Source organism: Saimiri boliviensis, chromosome 16 (assembly GCF_048565385.1).
Source record: "Saimiri boliviensis isolate mSaiBol1 chromosome 16, mSaiBol1.pri, whole genome shotgun sequence".
Lineage (NCBI taxonomy): Eukaryota > Metazoa > Chordata > Mammalia > Primates > Cebidae > Saimiri > Saimiri boliviensis.
This window is the reverse complement of record NC_133464.1, coordinates 13,731,540-13,751,601: the sequence shown is the minus strand read 5'-3', so window position 1 is coordinate 13,751,601 and position 20,062 is coordinate 13,731,540. Positions and strand designations below refer to the sequence as shown.

Sequence of the window (20,062 nt, the reverse complement as noted above, 5' to 3'; positions counted from 1 at the left end):
ATGCCTTTCCTTTATTTGAATTTCTTGGCAATAAGCATTAATTCTTGCAGTAATGGCAGCTTTGGGTTCAATCCTGCAGGTTATAAGTAAAAACAAAACAAAACAAAAAGAATAAATAAAGAAAGAAGAAAATAAACACACCCTAGCCTTTAATATGGACTGTTGAGCATTTTTATTGTGCAATAAAATGGGTACCTCCACCCCCTTCAAAATAGCTTTTCGTCAAAATTATAACTGCTTTGTTTTATTGAATTGCTGAAATTTAATGGTTTAATGGGTGAAGGCATGAAGGAAAGGCTGTAAAAATGTGAATAATGGTGCAGCAGAGCCGTGCGGAATCTGGAACCCGCCTCCTTGTACAACTCTTGTTAAACACAGCATGATATGTATCTGTCATCGATTTAATATGTCTTAATTCAAATATAGCTCCCTGATCAATTTCTTTTTATGGAAGCCTTAAAAAAGACTTTCTTAGGAAATAATAGAGATTTGGGTAGCGATAGGAAAGAGGGATATTTACAAAGTGAGTTTAATGAATATTTGCAAATTTATGACCAAACCTAGACCCTAAAAAGATAATTGACTCAGGTAAATCGACTTGAGATGCTAATTCTTAAAATAAAAGACTGGGAGCAAAATTTCAATCAACACCAATAAGGCGCCAATAAACCGCCTGCCAATTAAACCTGAGAATAGGCCTAGCTAGATGGTCATCAGGAAGGCTTGCAGTGGATTTCCGGGATTGCCTTTCTTTATAAAAGAGCTTTTTATTTTGTAGAAGCGCTTTTTGTTATTGTGATGACCCGCCTGACCCCAGGTGCGCTGTTTCTTTTTCAAGCTATTTGGGAACCAAATCAAACCCCCTTAACATCCCAAGTTTCTAAAGACCCAATAACTGTGTCACACTTCCTAAATAAACACCAACAATTTCCAGGGCGCTGAAGGGAATAATAATACTAGTTTTAAAAGCAGGTGGCTGTGGAAGACGTTATGTCCATTCTCCGTCTGTGGGTTTGGCCCGTATGTTTCGACGGTGGTGCTGGTCGTCAGGGCCAATCCTCAAACCCATGCCCCTTTCTGCGTTTTACAGTGGAGGTGCCTGTGTGGAGACAGCAAAGTGGCAGGCCATGGAAACATGGAAACATCCTTTCTGGAGTTAGCAAGGGCTATTGCGGGGTATCTATTTCCAGACCTCTAGGTTGCACCCCGAACCCCAACCTCCTTCCAGCCCCAGACAAAGGTGCAAGGAGGCTGGGGAGGTGAGAGGCCTAGTAAATGGCCAGCTAACTGGAACCCAGGTTAACCGCGCTCAGCCGCCTGGAGCCCCCTGGACCCGATCTCTGGGGATGCTCGGGATGGCGCTTTAGGCTCCCCGCTGCGCGGAGGGGGGACCGAGGCTCCACCGCTCCCCGGGGCCCTCGGTGTGTCACCCGAACACAGCCAAGTTTCCTGCGATGAGTATGGGCAATTAATAAACTCTAAGGGAAGTGAATTAGACATTTCCTGGCTTTTGAGCCTTTGTTTGATTGTTTCTGCAGGCAGAGGGAGGGGGGGACTCGGGGACGGTGGGGTGGACAAGAAAGGAGCTGGAGGACCCACCGAACCGCCTTTTATTGCCCCTGCAATTGCTTTACGACTCGCAGGTCCCGCGTGGTTTCTGTGAGAGCGGCCTCCCTGCAGAAGGGCTGGGTGCCGGCGGGTTTGGAGCATCTAGTGCCATTTGGGTCACGCCAGAGGCGGGTTCAAGGGCGAATGGGGCACCCGAATTACTAGAGGAATCGAAGGACCTTTGAAGCCCAGCCCAAGGGCGCCAATGGGTGCTAAACAGGAGGGGAGTTGCTAGCCGACACTGGGAAGGGCCTGATGGCCTACTCAGACCTTTCCTAAAAGCTAGGGTGAAGTAGGCAAAGGCACCGGCACAGCTGCATTTTAGTAGAGCTGCGCCAGGGCCCTAAGTGATGGGGACTTGGGGTTCAAGGGCTTTTCCCAAATCAGGTTCGCCATGCGCTGTGCAGGGAGTTTCAGGGCAGCCTCTCCTTGTCGCCTGCCCTGTCTGCACCGGGCAGGGACCGGATCCCCCATCCCCACCCTCCAGCCTTGGCCACTCACCACCTGACTTGCGTGGGAACTGCGACTGGCCCAGGGCCTTTGGGTGCTAAGAATCGCTCCGCAATTAACAGCCCTCTCAGGGGTTCTCCGAGGGTTACCGCCCTCCTGAGCTGGCCCTGAGTCCTGAGGCTCCACTGATATGTGTGGAGCTAAGAGTAACCAGAAAAGTGCTTCTTCTAATAGCACTATCACACTTATGTAGACTTCATGAGGATGAAAAGGCAGAAGACTGGGGCTGTGTGGCCGTGACTGATATGTTGGATTCTGTGGGGATTTGTTTTGTCTGGTTGTTGTTTGTACAGTTATGAAGTGGGCCTATCCCACATCCACCTCACCTTTGTGGCTGAAAGCCACGGAAAAACTATCACTCCCTTTACTTCCTTACTACTAAAGAGTAAGTTGAATAAAATTTGCCTGTCATCAAATACTCTCATTTAGTTTGCAATCATTTTTACCCTCAGAGATGGAGGTTGTTGGAGAAAGACCTTTGACCTACAGTTGACCATTAGGATTGACAATTTCTTGGGAAATGCATTATTGTTCCAAAATATGCCCAGAAGGTCAAAACAACCGCAGGACTCTCTTACATGTTCACAGTTCGTATAACCACTCAATATTTACTTATATTGGCCCCAAGATGTGCTTCTCCTCCCCTTCATTTCTTATCCTTTAGGGTGTTTTTGGATGGGAAATAAAGGAGAAGTAGAGGTTGTGCAGTTAAAAATAAAATCTCAAATTTCTTGGGTAGTTCCTCCCAGTCCACACCCTTTCCAATATCTATACTTCAATATTTGAAGAAGCTGCTGAGATAAATCAAATAGTGACACATTGATGGATTTACTTGTGTAAGCAATATGGTTGACATATGGCATTGTTATTTATGAATGACAGCATAAATTGTATTACAAAGTCTATTGCAATAATACTGCAGTTTATTGGAAAGCTGCTTGCCTGTCATCTGTATTCAATCTCTCTGGATATAGTTCGCCTGGGAGCCCAAAGGATAGGTCTTCAGAATAATTAAACACATTCACATAAGCTAATGCCTCCTATTTTTTGTTGATTGGTTTTGTTTGTTTTGCAGCAGTGAAAACAGTGCCATCAGGAAAAGAGGAGACAAGTAAGGACAATTAATTCTCTTCCTTTAGCAAAACCACAACCACTGACTATCACCAATGCAGGGGTAAAGGCCAAGGTGGCTGATGGCTTCTATTTTTTCTGAGTCCCTTTTGGCAAATACACAAATATTTACATCCCAATCACTAAGCTGCTGGTGAGCACATATTTTATATACAGATGTTTTATAAGCCCAGTTACAGAACAGTAAATTTTAACCGTAGGAAAAAAATACATTCTTTTAGCAAAGTGGAGAGGGTTTTATCCTATCACAACCTCATTCAGCACCCCTGCTTCTTAAAAATGGTATTTAAAAGTTACAACATTGGCTGAGATTTTCACAATTTCCCCTTCTTTTACATTACACTTCTCTAAAGCCCTAACAAAGAACTTTTGTTCTAGGTGGGTTTTATAGAGGGGGCTCCCCCACCACACATGTGGTCCTTCATGGGTCAGGGGTCACTCAGCCCAGGAGTGGCTGAGAAGGCAGAATCAAAGGTGCCCTGCAACTTAATATCCTGTTGATGGTCTTGTTGAATTTATGAGTCTGTGATACAGATGATGGTGCTGGAATCCTGTGAAATCCTTTTGGGGGGGGTGGGGTGTCACTTGTTTGTCTCATTTCTTCTCTCAACTCTTTCCCACTACCCCCATTTCCACCTTCTTCCTTAAGAGGAAAATTAAAAGTTTGAGTGGTGTGGCAACCAAGAGCTTCTGCTTTTCAATGTAAAGGTCAATTTTATTTGCTTGTTCTTTGGCTTTTCCTGTCCAGCAGTGCATGCCTATGTGTGTGTAAGGATACAGTGTGTGCATACATGATGTATTTATGCATAGGTACACAAAACACACCCCATACCAGCAAAGACTTCAGTCAACACTGTTCACAGAGGCCCACAAACCGCAACGAGGTGCTTTGGTGGATGGGCGCTCTGATGTTTGGCGGGATTTTCCGTTTTTTGAAGACAACCGGAATTCTCCATCGCGCTGCCATTCCCTCTACTTAGGAGAAATGAACACCGGCCCGCGCGGCCTGAAGCCGGATCCGCTTAAGCCCGGGGCTGCGGCCCAGCCGCACGCAGCCTCCATAAGATTTCGGAAGCACACTTTTGGGAAGCTTACAAAGAAGGGACATGCTTGCCGGATGGAGACAGTTGTGGGTCCTGCGGACCTGCCACCGCCACAGACAGGCCCTTCCAGAAACCTGTTGAAAAACTGAATTCACTCAAACTGTGCGTGACGCCGCTTGGCCGCTTTTTTCCTTCAGCCAAGGAACCCGAGTCTACTTTTGAGGCAGTAACTCTGAAAGCCTTTGCATGCTTTTTTTTTTTTCCCCCCTTGCTCTCTCGCTCTCTCTAGCTCTCTCTTCCCTTTCCTTCCTTAAAAAAAAAAAAAAAAAAAAAAAAAAAGTGTCATGAAGTAAAGGGGTTTTGCGGTTTGTAGAGAAATAAAGCACTTCTGAGAAGGGACGGCGACGTGACTTTGAACTTGGCTCAGCTCTTCTGTGCCCTGCAGAGACAGGAGAACTGGAGCCGGGAAAGAATAGTCAGGAGGGCCCAACCCGCGGGGTCTCCGGCGGGAATTAAGGCGTCCGCCCCACCGCCCGGCAGCGCACGGCCCCCGGAATCCGGCGCGAGCGAGCGCCCAGCCGCGAGATCCCCAAACGCGGGCGCAGCAAAAGCGGAATCAAAGCGAAAGGAGAGAATGGGTCAAAGAGGAGAGGGAGGGAGGACTGGGGAGGGGTAAGACAGTGGGAAAGGAGGAAGACTTGGAAGTCTGATGGCCTGAAAGAAGGAAGGGAAGTGAGGTCTCTGGATGTGCAGGTCTGCTATTCTCCCAACCAATCTCCAAGAAAGCATTTTCCTTCGGAAATATTTTTGGAGTAAGCCTTTCCAGGTACTCTCCTCTCGCGCTCGCCTCCCATCCCCATACGAATTGATGAATAAAGCAAACAAGTGTGCAATATAAAAATTGCACTGGGCAATTTTTAATGGATTCAGCGTAGCAGGGCAGCCTTTCCGCCTGAGAAGTTCTCTTTTCTGGCCGCGTCTCTGTTACAGGTCTCTCTAGGTCTAGGGGGCCAGTTTGGCTAGTGCCCTCCGCCCCCTTTTATGCACAGAGAGAGGGGTGTGGAAATGGAAACTTTTCCTCCTTTCAAGAAAGGTGAGAATCTCCACCTTCCAGGCAAACTGCCTTGCTTTCAGACAGGATGCCACAGCATCCCTCCTTCTTGCACCCCACCCCCACCCCCATGACAGGGGAGAGGGGGAAGGAGGGAGGGCACTGGGCCCCTTATGCTAGGTGCTACGGCCAGCGCCAACCTGCAGAGACTCGCTTAAGCCGGGAGAGGCTGCCTGAGCCGGCGCAAGAGAGCCCGGGCTCTGCCAGCCATAGTGAGCTAGAGGATTCTTCCCGCGTTTTTGTTGATTTCATTTCAGCATATAATACTGAAAATGGATTATTTCTCCACGTTTAATTTTATTTCAACTCCTAGAGATTTATAAATAAAAGCAGTTATCCAGGCCAGTCCGGCGAACACGCCCGAGGCGCTGGCCTCAGGCTGTCCCTTTCACACCTCTGCAGCCCCGGGGTCTGCGGTTTCCTCTCTGGTTACCTCGGGAGCGCGAGACTTGGGCGACGGGACAGGAAATGTCCGCAGCGGTCAGCCTGAGCCTCAGGGCTGGCCAGGCGCTGCACGGGGAGCAGCCTCGCCGCCGGACCACCGCCCGGTGGCACTCCCCTCTCCTGGATGAGTGGATATATATGCTTTCTAGAAGGTTTAAGCCCTGAGGAGTCTGGTGGCTTCTTCTCCCGAGACCCTGAGCCTGACCCGCAGACAAACTCGGGCCTGAGCCTCTCTTGGTCTCGGGCGTTCCCACATTTCCTAGCCCAAGGATGCGGCGGCCCGGCTTCTAGGCATTTAGCCTGAGGGTGACACTGTCTTTAAGCGACTTCCAAACAACCCCCTTCCACGCGGGGGCCGCAGCCCAGTGTTTACTGCTGTAATCGGAGCAGGACGCAAGCCGCGGGGTGGTGGGGGGGGGGAGCTCAGCGCGCCGAGGGGCGGACGGGGCCGCCGCGGGGGGAGGGGAAGGCGGTGTCTGGGTGGGCGTCCGGAGGGTGGGAAGAAGGGGCCTGCCTGGCTTTCTCTGTGCCCACCGTCCTGCACCTGTGGTTTCAATGCCACAGAGCAAGTTTACAAAGGCAGGGGGGAGAGAAGGGAGGGTGCCAAGAGGGCAGCACACCGGCCCCCCGCCTCTCCTCGTGGCGCGCTCCGGGCGGGGCCCCGGGCCTGAAACGTCCCGGTGCGCAGAGCCTCCTGCCGGGCGACCCAGCTGCTAGCCACGTCTGGAGCAGCCAGGAGTGCTCGGGCCAGGCGTCCCCGAGGTGTTTGGTGTCCGCTGGGAGCTGCTCGGGTCCCCAGGGAGTCGGTGGCCTACGCGGAAGGACCGCAGCGGTGGGCTGCGTCCCATTTCTGACCCGGCCGAGGACGCCTAGACCTCGCGGCCTGGGCCCACGTCCACGCCACGCTGGACGCCCGGCTCCCGGGAGCGCCGCGGTCGGCCGGGACTAGAAGCCGCCGCGCCGAGCACTCGGGTGAAGCGCGGCAGGATGGCAGGCCTGGCCCGGGGGCACGTTCGGCGGCTACCCCGGCCGCTAGCAGCTCAGGGGGCGCGGGGACAGAGAGGCGGGCCGGCCGCGGGGCGGGGGCGCGGGATTGACGAGGCCGCGGCGGCCAATCGCGGCGCTGGGACGGCGGGCGGGGCGGGAGCCGCAGTTAAAGGGGCGGTTTGACCGGGGGGCCCGGCCTCGAGTCGGAGGGTGGGTGGGTGAGAGGGAGGGAGGCCGGGGCGGGAGACTAGGGGGCGCGGGGGGAGGGGGAGAGGAAAAGGAGGAGACAAAAAATACAAAATAAAAGGCTGCTGCTGCGGCGTCGGCGGCGCCCACCGAAATCAACAGAGGAGGTGGCAACGCAGCCCACCGCAGCCGAGCCCAGGGAGCACGCCTGGGCCTCACACTCGCTCCGGCCGCGGACTGCGCTTGGTCCACGCGGCGCGGCCGCTAGTTCCCGGCTCAGCGCCCAGGGCCGAGCGGCGGGAGGGAGACGGGGAGCGAGAGATCACTTTTTTATTGTTGTTATTGTTTTTCAGCCCAGCCTCCCCCTCCTCCCCTCCCCCTGCTTGCCTTCTCCCCTCCCACATCCCCCTCCCCCTACTCCCCCGCCTCCTCCTCCGGCACAACTTAAAGAAAGGGGGAGCGTCGAGGCTGCTGCCTTCATCTGGGGGAATTCGTAGCCACTGCAAGTTTACTACGCGAGGCGCAGCCAATGCCAAGCGCCGAGGCCGAGGAGGGCTAAACACTGCGGCCGCGGCGCGGAACAATACCCGCCGCGCGCGGGGCGGCGCGAGCAGGGACGCGGGGGAGGGAGCTGTCGCCGGAGCGCGCCGTGGAGGACGCCTGGACTCCGCCTGCCGCCCCGGCGCTCCCGCCGCGGTCAGGTGGAGACGCTGGTGCGCTGGCCCCGGGCACCAAGCGCGGAGCTCGCCTCGGTCCTCTCCTCGTCCGCCTGCCTGGTGTGCCCACGGCCGCAGCGCTAAGGCACCGTGGCCCCGCTGCAGCTGTGACTGAATTCTGCCGGCGCTGCTCTGCGCGGCCGGACTCCGGGTCCGCGGGGCGTGCGAGCGAGTGAGTGTGTGCGTGCGCGCACGGGTGCGCGCAGGGGTGGGGGCCGCTGCGCGGTGCTCGCCCCCGGTAGCCCCCCTCTCCTCTCGGCTCCCCACACCTCCCTCCGGCTCCCTCCTCCCGTCCGCCCTCCCCTGCCCTGCTCACCCGCCCCCGCCGCAGCTCCTTTAATACACTTTGGTTCTCCGCCTGGCTTTGGACTCTTCTCCTCCTCCACCTCCTCCTCCTCCCGCGCCTCCTCCGCCGCCGCCGCCGCCTCCTCCTCTTCCTCTCTGCGCCTTCGCTCCGCTCCCGGCCGCCCGAGGCAGATCCAGGCGGCGGCGGAGGCGGCGGGCGCCGGAGAGCGGCTCCCAGGACTAAAGCGGCCGCCACCACCGCCGCCTGCGCCTGGAGCCCGGTGGCCGCCGGACGCACCGCGCGGATCGGGAGCGGGAGTCGAGGCAGCGCGGAGGCGCGGGGCTCGCCCGGGCGGGCGGGCGCTCTGGCCATGCTCCTGGACGCGGGTCCCCAGTTCCCGGCCATCGGGGTGGGCAGCTTCGCGCGCCACCATCACCACTCCGCCGCCGCCGCGGCGGCGGCGGCCGCTGAGATGCAGGACCGTGAACTGAGCCTGGCGGCGGCACAAAACGGCTTCGTTGACTCGGCCGCCGCTCACATGGGAGCCTTCAAGCTCAACCCGGGCGCGCACGAGCTGTCCCCAGGCCAGAGCTCGGCGTTCACGTCGCAGGGCCCCGGCGCCTACCCCGGCTCCGCTGCAGCGGCTGCTGCGGCCGCAGCGCTCGGGCCCCACGCCGCGCACGTTGGCTCCTACTCTGGGCCGCCCTTCAACTCCACCCGGGATTTCCTGTTTCGCAGCCGCGGCTTCGGGGACTCGGCGCCGGGCGGCGGGCAGCATGGGCTGTTCGGACCGGGCGCGGGCGGCCTGCACCACGCGCACTCGGACGCGCAGGGCCACCTCCTCTTCCCCGGCCTGCCAGAGCAGCACGGGCCGCACGGCTCGCAGAATGTGCTCAACGGGCAGATGCGCCTCGGGCTGCCTGGAGAGGTGTTCGGGCGCTCGGAGCAATACCGCCAGGTGGCCAGCCCGCGGACCGACCCCTACTCGGCGGCGCAACTCCACAACCAGTACGGCCCCATGAATATGAACATGGGTATGAACATGGCAGCAGCGGCGGCCCACCACCACCACCATCACCACCACCACCCCGGTGCCTTTTTCCGCTACATGCGGCAGCAGTGCATCAAGCAGGAGCTCATCTGCAAATGGATCGACCCCGAGCAGCTGAGCAATCCCAAGAAGAGCTGCAACAAAACTTTCAGCACCATGCACGAGCTGGTGACCCACGTCTCTGTGGAGCACGTCGGCGGCCCGGAGCAGAGCAACCACGTCTGCTTCTGGGAGGAGTGTCCGCGAGAGGGCAAGCCCTTCAAGGCCAAATACAAACTGGTCAACCACATCCGCGTGCACACAGGCGAAAAACCCTTCCCCTGCCCCTTCCCGGGCTGCGGCAAGGTCTTCGCGCGCTCCGAGAACCTCAAGATCCACAAAAGGACCCACACAGGTAACCGCGGGCTGGGACAGGGACCAGGTGCGGAGGGGAGACACAGGCCGAGGGGCTGTGGGTGCCGACGCTGGGTGCAGACCGCCAGCGGGGGCCCTGGGATGGGAGGTGTTTTTGCCTCTACGAGAGAGCCAGCCGCTTGTGTTTGTTGGAGGATGACAGAATATTATTAGGCTGGATTTTTCCATGTGCGGAAATCGAGTTTTAAATGATCAGCCTCACATCAGATGTATGCTTCGGTCATGCAGTTGCTTGGTTTGCTCAGCCCCGGTTAATAATTTCCGTTCTAAGTAGAAAGCACAAAATAAAACTGCTCTCTAATTCGGTGCCCGGGAATCGAGCCTAGAGAGGATTTTGCCAGCTTGTCTGAATGTGCTTTTCTGCTGAGAGTGTCTGTCTGTTTGAGTGGTTTGTGTGTTTTCCCACTTCTTTCACTCGTGGTCCAAACGCCCTTCCCGGGACTGTTTCCCATTAAACGAGACTGGTGTGAGCCGAAGCTGTAATGCATTTCTCATTTTTAAAGTGTTTTAAAAGCCCGTTCCAGGTGGGTCGCGGGGACTTTACGGTGGTTTCGCAGCAGTTTGTGAAATTCTCTAATGGGCACCAGAGGGTTTGCGATTCCCAACTTGGACCCAGGTCAGCTGGAGCCCCAGGCAGCGCGGCCCCGCAGGGGGATCGCGTGAGAAGAGAGCTGCAAAAGAACGCGCCTCCTGCCTCATAGATTATTCATCTATGACCAGGTCTCAGCCAAAATCGTGCCAGACGATTTCCTAAAAGAAAGCCAAATGTTTTAGCAACTTCGCCCGTCAATATTTACTCCGAAGTGGGGATGCGCCAGCGGCCTATTGTTCTCTTCCAGGGAGGGAGGGAGCAGAGGTGCTAGACAAGCTTTTAACAAGGTTTAAAATTTGAGAAATTTATTTGCATGAAATGCTTGCTTTTGAGTCCTGTGTCTGAGCGGATGTCTTTAAGAAACAATTTAGGTGCTAATGGAATTTAACGTTAAATGGTCCCCTTTCCAAGTGGAACGAGATTTGAGTTCTCACACCTCTAAATGACTCCAAGCATTTGGAATTCTGGCAACCGGATGCAGGGATCGCCAGAAAATTAAACGAGGAGGTTTTGAAAGGCTTTTCTGACTTCCCCAACCCTCGCTTAGCAGCTTGTGCCTCTCCGCAGTCACTAGATGCTGCCTTATCTCTAGTATTTATCTTTCATTCAACTTATTATTTAAAGACTGGAGGTGAGACTAGAATTGTGGTTAATTCCATTTGCAGAATTTTGGATGGAAAATACTGGCTCAGTCACTCTCCACAGCCCGGCCCCTAAACAACACGTAGCAACTCCAAATGTAATTGCTTACTGGCCCTGGCGCGAAACGGACAGCAGCCCAGCAGCCTGTGTGATTTTGATAATGCCCCAAATATTTTGTCATAATAACAGCTTCTCCGTGGCAAGAACAACTTGTTAGAAGCTGCAAATCCAAGAAGCTCTCTAGAAAGGCAGGCAGGGCCAGGAGCTACCGACATTCCTGAGAAATTTGAGGAGATGGGCGTCAGCCTGGAAGAAAGTAAAATATTAAATAAATGAGCAGGACTGTCGGGCGAGAAGGCAGTTAATTTGATTTCTGTTCTGCCGCAGAGGGGATTGGACTGGTTTAAGGGATCTAGCCCCCTCAGGCCCTTCTTCCTCGCCGCGGCCCAGCCCCCTCGCAGCCTGGGTGGGGGCTCAGCAGGCTCTGGGTGTCTGCAGCCAGCGCCGGTATTTGCCTTCCACAGGAGAGAAGCCGTTCCAGTGTGAGTTCGAGGGCTGCGACCGGCGCTTCGCCAACAGCAGCGACAGGAAGAAGCACATGCACGTCCACACCTCCGATAAGCCCTATCTCTGCAAGATGTGCGACAAGTCCTACACGCACCCCAGCTCGCTGCGGAAGCACATGAAGGTACCACCGCGGCAGCCGGGAGGAGGGCGAGGCAGGCCGAGGCGCCCGGGCAGCACTGGCCTGGACCACCTCAACGGGCCTGGGAGGGTCCCCAGGGGCCGGGGCGGCGAAGGGGACCTTTCTGGGGGTGCTTTCCCCCAGGGGCCCGGCCCCACAGCAGCTGCACTCACACCCAGTCCCCTCTGGTCCCCCCTCCTGGCTTTTGTCTTGCAGGTCCATGAGTCCTCCCCGCAGGGCTCTGAATCCTCGCCCGCTGCCAGCTCCGGCTACGAGTCGTCCACGCCCCCGGGGCTGGTGTCCCCCAGCTCCGAGCCCCAGAGCAGCTCCAATCTGTCCCCAGCGGCAGCAGCAGCGGCGGCGGCGGCTGCAGCGGCGGCGGCCGCGGTGTCCGCGGTACACCGGGGCGGAGGCTCGGGCAGTGGCGGCGCGGGAGGCGGCTCAGGTGGCGGCAGCGGCAGTGGCGGGGGTGGCGGCGGGGCAGGCGGCGGGGGCAGCGGCAGCTCTGGCGGGGGCAGCGGGACAGCCGGGGGCCACAGCGGCCTCTCCTCCAACTTCAATGAATGGTACGTGTGAGGGGTCGGGCCTCTCTCCCACTCCCCGTTCCCACCCCAGCGCAGCGACCCTCCCCGCAGCTAGCAGCGAGGGCACCTTGTGATCATGTTAAAATTACAAATCTGATTTTTATGATGATGAAAATTTTACCAGCAGAAGGATTTTTAAAACTTTTTTTAAAAAATAATAATCTAGGCATGAAGAGCAAAAATATCCCTTCTGGAGTCTTTGAAGCTGAAAATATAAAACAAATAAAAAATAAAAAAAATAAAAACCCACAAAAATGTTGACCCAAACTTCCCTGCCAACCTCCATGCCCATGTTCTTTCCTACCCTGTTCCCAGTCTTCTGACAAACTGTGTACATAGCAGACTCCTCCTTTCTTCTCCGAGGTGGTTTTAATGGCTTTTTGGTGTATAGAAATTTGTCCATTTGTAAAACTCCGGATTGCCTTCCTCCCCACCTTCCTCCCCTTCCCTTCCCCAAAGTGATGGGCTTTCTCTTCTCTTTTTTAGTTTACCCGGTTTCTTTTTAAGTAATGTGGAAGAAAATGGTTTATTTTGTATTGTGGTATTGAATATTGTATTCCTTTTTATGAGGCAACCTGATTGTAAACTTCATGTAACTATAGACTGGAAAAAAAAACGAGCCGTGCCAAAGTCGCCCTTCTGTTTCTTCAGCACACTGACCCATAGCACACACATACACACCACCGCCACCAACGCTTGTGAATGTATTTTTCTGTTAGCTGGGTTTACATGTGATGTTGTAGTGCTTTTGCAAGTTCAATTTGTTAGTTCCTGTATGAAAGATTGTGGGGGAAAAATAAACGTCGTGCCGTTAGCTTTTTCCGTAATAACACCCTTCCTTCTGTAAATACCCGTTACCATATTTATCCATTTGTAATTAAATTATGGTATTAACTTGCTACAGAGGAAACAATATTTATAAAGAATGTTTCTTAACTATAAATATGTACAATTGTGGGCATAAACTGTTTCAGATTTTTTATTTGAAGGTTTTAAGTGGTTTGATCATTTCTTGTGATGTTTTGAGAGTAATGCATACAGAAATATAATAAAATGTGTTGAAACTGCATGAACATACTATTTTTTCTAGCAAAGTTATTGAAGAAAATGAGGAAAGAGGCAGCTGAGGGATTGACTTGGGTAGCAGCAGCGAGCCTGAGTGGGCGGGTGGCACATGCGTTCTGGGGAGGAAGGTGTGTTTCTGCACAGAAAACAAGCCAAAGCGCTCCTTTGGCAGAAGGTCTCAAAATTATTTTCTTGGTCCTTTGTTTAATAGCTGAGAGTGAATTAAATTTTTGGAAAGCCCCTGTGAGGAATGGCGGCAGGAACCTTCAGAGCTTCTAATGGCTCCATTATCTGAGGGAATGCCTTTCTTTCTTTCAGCTATTTGGGCTGGATTTAAGAGCACTAAACATTTCCTTATTCTTTGTTTGCCCCCTTTCCTGCCCCCTTTCCTCTCCCTCCCTCTGAAAAGCTGAGGTACAGTTATTTTTAATTACACATTTAAAACTGAGCAGAGTACTTTCTTTTTGAACTTGGCCTAATGATTATAGTTTAAGAGCCCGTGTGTACCAAAAGTTGCTTGAAATTTTAAGCAGAGAAATCCTGCTGAAGCAAAGCAGCTGTGTGCCAACAAGCGGGATGGTCCAGGCAAGGTGATAAATAGGCTACATTTTGATCTTGGGGGAGGAGAATAGATAGGAAAGGAACAAACTGTTAGCCCCCCCCCCAAAAGAGAACCTCTTGAAGAATTCAGTAAAAATAAAGTAGAATAAAGTAACAACATAAAATTGCTAGGTGGAAGTGAGGGAGCCGAGCCCCAGCCACCAGCTTTTCTCCTAGGTGTATAGCCTTGCTACCTCCCCCGCAGGAGCTGTTCAGAGTTTTCAAACAAGATACTCAAAGGAAGAAGGCAAAAATAATTTTAATAACCAAAGAGTAGGGATGGGGACGATTATTTTTAAATTTCTAAGCCATCAAAATACCTCTGTCTTCCAGTAGCTCCAAGAGGCCGTGGGCAGTGGTGGAGCTCCCCCTCCAACCCCCCTCCCCACCAGCGGGGAAAAGACTTGGATGGTGGCAGCAACACCTCCAGAGGGTCGCCCAGCACCGCCACAGAGACGTAGAGCGCGGGTGGCTGCGGTGGCTGCGAAGGCTGCGGCTGCCCGGCTTTCCTTTCCCTCCCGCCTGGAATCAGCCTCTGGTCCAGGCTGGCCAGGCCTGAGGGGCGCTTGGGGAGAGTGGAGCAGCCCTGACCTCCTAGAGGTCGCACTACCTGTTCAATGAGGAGGAAAGGCGTCCAGCCTGGGGGTGGTGTGGGGGTGCCACCAGAGGGTGACAGATGCCGGGCTCGCCTTCCCCAGCGGCCCTTCGAACTGCCCAAGCGCCAACTCCTGAAGCAATCAGACCCCTATTAAAATCAAATTTATAACCCCTAATATATTAGGCGAAATTATTAAAATAATTGGCATATGTTACTGATCCTTGGGAGAGTTCATTGAGCACATTATAAGCTGTGATGAAAATCGTTTAGGGTTTTCCAAAGCCCCCTCTCCCCCATAGGGGGACGAAGGAGTCAAATGAAATATTTGTCATAACTTGTGCAAGAATAAAAAGGCCTATTGGAAATGTTTCACTTTAATTATTATTATTATTATTATTATTATTTTGGTGGAAATTGGTTTTGAGAGAAGCCCCAAATCTAAGGAGAAGGACAAGATGGGAGTGAGGAGGGCAGCTTTACCACGGGGCTTGGGGCTTTTCTTCCCATCTGGGGAAGAAGGAAAACGGCAAGAAAGAGGTGGTCGAGCTCACAGCATTTAGTTGGTTCCATTGCCTCCCTCAACTCAAAGTCGGAGAGCCGCCCGAGGCCCCTTCGGGTCCGGGGGCGCTGATCCTAGTTTTCAGCAGGAAAATAAAATATGAAGCAGGCAGATCCCAGCCTGGGAGTGGTCTCTGAGTCCACACTAGGACTTGCGGAGCGGGAGGGAGCTGCCTTGCCTCGAAAGGGCTCCCAGTTCCCGGTCCCTCGCTTCACAAGGCTTTGTCCAAACAAGTCGTGGCTCCAACAAGGTGGTCCGATCTCTCTCCCTTTCGCCTTTCTCTTCTGCCCTTCTAATCCCAAGGACTGGATGGAGGGGAGGGGAGATGGCAGTAGTGTAGAAGTGTCAAGATGTGAAAATTGCTCAACTGAGAACGCACTCAGGGCTCGCGGCCCAACAGCCTGCACTGCACTCTGGCGCCTGGGCCTGGGCCTGGGCCTGGGTCTGGGGGTGGGTTTGGGGGGGACTGGCGTCCTTCCCAGCCCCACCCCGGACCTGAATGCTAACCTGTTCTTGCCTTGACTCCAGAGACACAAAACTGAAGCCAGCCCTCGCCGCTCTCTGGGACCCTGTGCTGCGCTGCGCTGCGCTGCGCTGCGGGTCGCTGCCCGCAGGGAGGCCCAACTTGCAGCGGCCGCAGCACGATTTCTGCCTGCCGCCGCCTTCAACTTGAACTTCAGTGCGCTCAGAGCGGCTTCCTTTGCCCTCCGCTCCATCCACCACCTAAGAACTCTCCTCAGCGCGAGGGTCGCTTTATCCGGAGGCAGCTGGAAGCCCCTCGGGAGGCCCGTCATTATTATTATTAATTATCGTGATCCTCACTGCATTATTAATGTCCACGATGATAACTAGCATTGGTATCAGCTTTCCCTGGTTCAGTGATATCCCACGAAATTCGGGGCGAGGAGAAGGTTACTCCAGGATCAGAGGCCGCGTCGATTTTCCTCGGGGCGTGGGCAAGGGGAGGCTGCTGAAGCCAAGGCCGGGCTGCACGTGAGGGAAGAAACTCGTTGTAGGCCCCACACGCCCGTCCCAAGCTGCCCGACGCTCTTCCCTAGGCCGGCACCTTCGCTCTTCCTCTTCCCCACCCCCTAGCCCCTTTGTCTCTTTTTCAGACGGATGTTTTCAGTCTCAAGTGGTTTTATTTTCCGCACAAAACCCTGAGATCAAGGGCAGATCACAGACTGTACCGGAGGCTCGGGTTTCCCTGGACTCCGTGCTATTCTGCATCCCAGGGTTGGCTGGGAAGGAAGGCCTGGGCCGGAGAGGTGACAGGTCTCCAGGTCTACAGGCGAGGGGTGGGGGTGTTGGGGGTGTTGGGGGTATGTGTGACCTGGTAGGTCCCTGGTGAGCTCACCCGTGGCATCAGGGATCCATGGAAACAAACCCACCAGGTGCCCACCAGAGACACTCGGGTCCTGCCCTCTCCCACACTACTCCACCGAACCGATCGGAAGGGCGCACTAGGCCTGCTTCCAAGGGCTGAGCGATCAAGGCCTCGAAATCACACTCCGTCAAGACTTGGTTGGACCTTTGGATAGGTTTTTTTCACTTTAGCAGGCACGTGTCCCGGAAAGAGGTCCTTGAAACCCAAAGGAAGAGTTCAATAATGATTTGTGGATTGATGATTATAGTCTGATATAACTCTGGTTCCACAAAAACTTGGAGCTCCTTGGCCCACTGTTACCCCCAGCAGACCGAAATGAACGGTTTCTATTTTTAACTGGCAACTGAGAACAGGGCCTGAAGAAGTTCCCCTCCGCTTCCCCCTTCCGGACCCCAGATCATTGCTGGGTTTTTATTTTAGGGGGAGAAAAAACGAAGCTGTTTCCAGACTGGATACAGTGGTTGGGCAAAAACCCCCAGGCTAGTCCTGTTGGGTGCCTGAGCACAAAAAGGCCTCCATGGCCATTTGAATCGGGTGTTGCAAGTGAGAACTCTGTAAGCCATAACCAGTGCAGCCAGAGGGTCTGAGTTCACGGTCAAGGCTGTGGTCGACTAGGTCCAGCGAGTCCAGGCCTCGCCCCGCCCCCGAGCTGCCACAGCCAAGATCCCCGGCGGGGAACTCAAGACCAGGGTCCTCCCACTCCTGCCCCGCCCCGACAGTCCGAGAACTCTCGGTGCTGGGGCCACCTCGTCGCTCTCCCAAGTTTCTCTTTTGTTCCCAGGGACCAACGAGCTTTTGAAGAGGTGACACCTTGCTTCGCCTTCTCCTGCTCTAGGCCTTGCCCTCGTTCGGCATCCCTCCTGCCCCACGAAGCGAGACGAGGCTCAGCGCAGCTGTCTGTCAGAGTGGCGGGGGAGGGGGTCCCCTGTTTGCGCGCGCGCACACACACATACAGCGACACTCTCACACCATATGCTCACACATCCTCACCTCCTTCGGCTTCCGCACCTCCTAGCCACGGGCTCGTGTGAGTGGGAAGGACCTGAGGCTGCAGAAATGGGGGTGAATGTGAGCAGCAGGAGACGCTCCCCGCACCTCTCCGCCCATTCCTACCTCCCCCAGCCCTTTCTAGCGTAGGTTGGAGGCGGCCGGACCTGCCCTGCGCTCTCAACCCAATTCGGCCTTGGAGGGTCCTCCGCCCGGGCGGCACTCCCCAGGCCTGCACCGGAGCCACCGGCGTGGGACTGGGCTGAGCCGGGCTCCCAGCAGTCGAGTCTCCCAGGCCAACTCCCAGGGGCTGCGAGAGGCCAGGCGGCCCCACCTGCCCGCGTGCCCTGCAGGCCTTCGGGTGTAGGGAGTGGGGCGCCCCCTCACCTCCCAGGAAATCTGGAGCGAGGGAAGAGCTGCCTGGCCTCAGCGTCCCCAAAACCTGGCCTCAATCTCTGCCTTTCCCAACCTTCCGGAGCCAGGTTTCTGTCTGTCCTGGAGGCCAAGCCGGTGACCCTGGGGAGCAGAAAGGAGCTCAGAGCTTCTAGAGAAGGTGGGGGGGTAGAAATAATAATAATGCTAATAATGTCAGAGATAACCAGCGCAGTTAAAGCTCAGCGACTGGGCTGCTCGGCGGAGGCCGGCGGAGACCTGCAGAGGCTCCTGACTGGCAGAGCTGGAGGTGGGCGTGGGGTCCCCTGTTCACGGGGGCTCTTATGTTGCCCCCGCCCCTCGCCAAAGCCCCCTAAACTTCGGGTCTGGAACCAGGCCGAGCCCGCACGGGCCTGCCAGGAGCCGCGCCGGAGCCTCCCGCTGCAGCCAGGCTGCTTCTTGTTCTTTTCTTTCTCTTTGCCCACTGGGCCCACAGTGGTCAGGGTGGCTGAGTGTGGTTTCCCGAAACTCTTTGGCGTCGGCCGGGTCTGCGTGCCCCTGGCCGGGTCTGCACCCCCGGGCCTGTCTCCCGGCCTCTGCCCGCCCGCCGGTGAATGGTGGATTTAATGAGCGCCTGTGCCGCGTTGGCCGGCGGTTCTGAAGATGCGCTGACCTGGAGGGAGGGCGCGAAAGGTCAGGCGCACGCCGGGCCCAACTTGGGCTCCTCCCAGGCCCATGCTGCTCGGATATTGATCCTGGGTGAAAGATAAACAGAAAAGCTGGACATTCAGTCATGAATACTAATGAGCCAGGATAGGGGTTTTAATTGCTGTGGACTTCCTTTTTCCAGTTAATCCTTATTGCAAACTTCGCTGGAGTCAGCTTTCTCCAGCCTCCCTCCTCCTATTTTCCTGTGAAATGCTCAGACCAAAGAGACCCGTGTCAACTTGACTTTGTCCTCTTCGAGATGCCCGTGTGAGCTCGAGAGCCCACAGCCAGTGTTTCCAGTGTGGCTCTGTTTACTAATTACGGAAATATAGGGCTCCTATAAAATAAATTGTTTCAGTGTGGCTTTGGCGAGTCTGCTTCTTGACTTCTTCACCCTTATTGTTTCAAAGACTTCGTGTGTCCTTGGCCTTTAAACTTCCTCTTGACAATTGCATCTTTTCTCCCTCCACGGAGCCTTTCTACTCCAAACGGTGGTCTCTCCCCAAACGTTCACGTTTCTCAGTCTCCAGGACTTGGCACTGGCTTTGCCAACCGCAGTGTCTAAGTATTTCGACCTAGCAGTGAATTCGTAGGCAGGCTAATTTACCACGTAACATAAATTTTGTGGTTTCTCTGGTACCTATAAGCAACAGTGTAATATGAGACAGCAATCTAAAAGAATTGTCAGAAAGCTTTCTGCCTCCATTCTTGATATGCATTTGATAACTTACCTATAATCATTTTTATTAAAATAAAGCCATTCCTGAATTGACTTTTTTCTTGAAACTGCATAAGTCGACTGTAAATCCTATAGTTTCAACTGTGTGATCAGGAGAGAAAAAAATATATAAACCTATTTTTGTGACAATGTAGAAATGTGTTGAAACCCAAGCCAGAAAAAAAAAAAAAAAAATCAGCTGTGCTAGAGTAATTTCCAATATTATTCTGATCCTTAAAGTTCTGGACAAAATAAGCCTGTATTTCACTTCATTGCCAGTAGGTCCCAGTACTGAAGTCGCCTGAGGATTCTGTTTCACTTACACTTTTCAGTCCAAACTTTTTTTTTCTTTGCACAATGATTTATTATGTAGGTAATTTTAGGGGATACAGTTTACAGCTTGAATTATTAGACTGAACACCTCTGGCTGACACCACGACGCCTTTTTTTCTGCCTGCAGCTGTGAGTCACAACCCCATTTTCATACCCAACCGCTGCACATTCCTTCACAATGTATACTTCCTTCTTGCAAAGATCAAACATGCTTTGGTCAAAGTGTTTATTTTAAAATACAGGAAAATTAAAACTAAACACTGCTCTACTGAAAAATCCCCAAATGTATCATATTTTCCTCCTCCTGTGCCCACAAAAAAAAGTAACAAATTGTACCACTTTCTGGAATAAAAATTTGAATTGAAGGAGAATACACAGGCACATACAGACATAGTGTTCATTTTAGCATTGAAATACACTAGAAAACCTCCCACTTTCATTTATATTTGGATTCCTGTTTTTTATGTCTTGTTTTTACTGTAAAAATATCACAAACCAAACAACAAGAACAACAATGTATTATTTAAAAGATGCTGACAGATATCTATTTTATTCACCAACCTACACACTCTTCATTCCTACTTCATTTTTCCCCTCTTAGTGTTTTTCTTGTAATTATATCTTTCAGATTGTAACTTTCAGGGGAGAGGCATATTTTGAAATATTTTCTAAATAGAAAACAAAAGGTCTCAGTAACTCATAAACAAGTTAACAATTCCTAAGCATCTCTGTAGGTCTTTGGCAT

The 20,062-nt window shown here is 53.5% G+C and overlaps 1 protein-coding gene across 2 annotated transcripts; it reads left to right on the top strand.

Annotated features, from left to right (window-relative positions):
- Positions 1-7,087: 7,087 nt before the first annotated feature.
- ZIC2 (Zic family member 2) lies at positions 7,088-13,063 on the top strand. Of its 2 annotated transcripts, none has more exons than XM_039473462.2 (3): positions 7,088-9,467; positions 11,246-11,409; positions 11,623-13,063. In XM_039473462.2, the coding sequence occupies exons 1-3, from the start codon at positions 8,393-8,395 to the stop codon at positions 11,980-11,982; spliced, it is 1,599 nt and encodes a 532-aa protein (XP_039329396.1). In that variant the 5' UTR covers positions 7,088-8,392; the 3' UTR covers positions 11,983-13,063. The 2 variants fall into 2 exon arrangements, with proteins under 2 accessions (XP_039329396.1, XP_074243582.1); XM_074387481.1 differs by having other exon boundaries at positions 11,586-11,716.
- Positions 13,064-20,062: the final 6,999 nt, after the last annotated feature.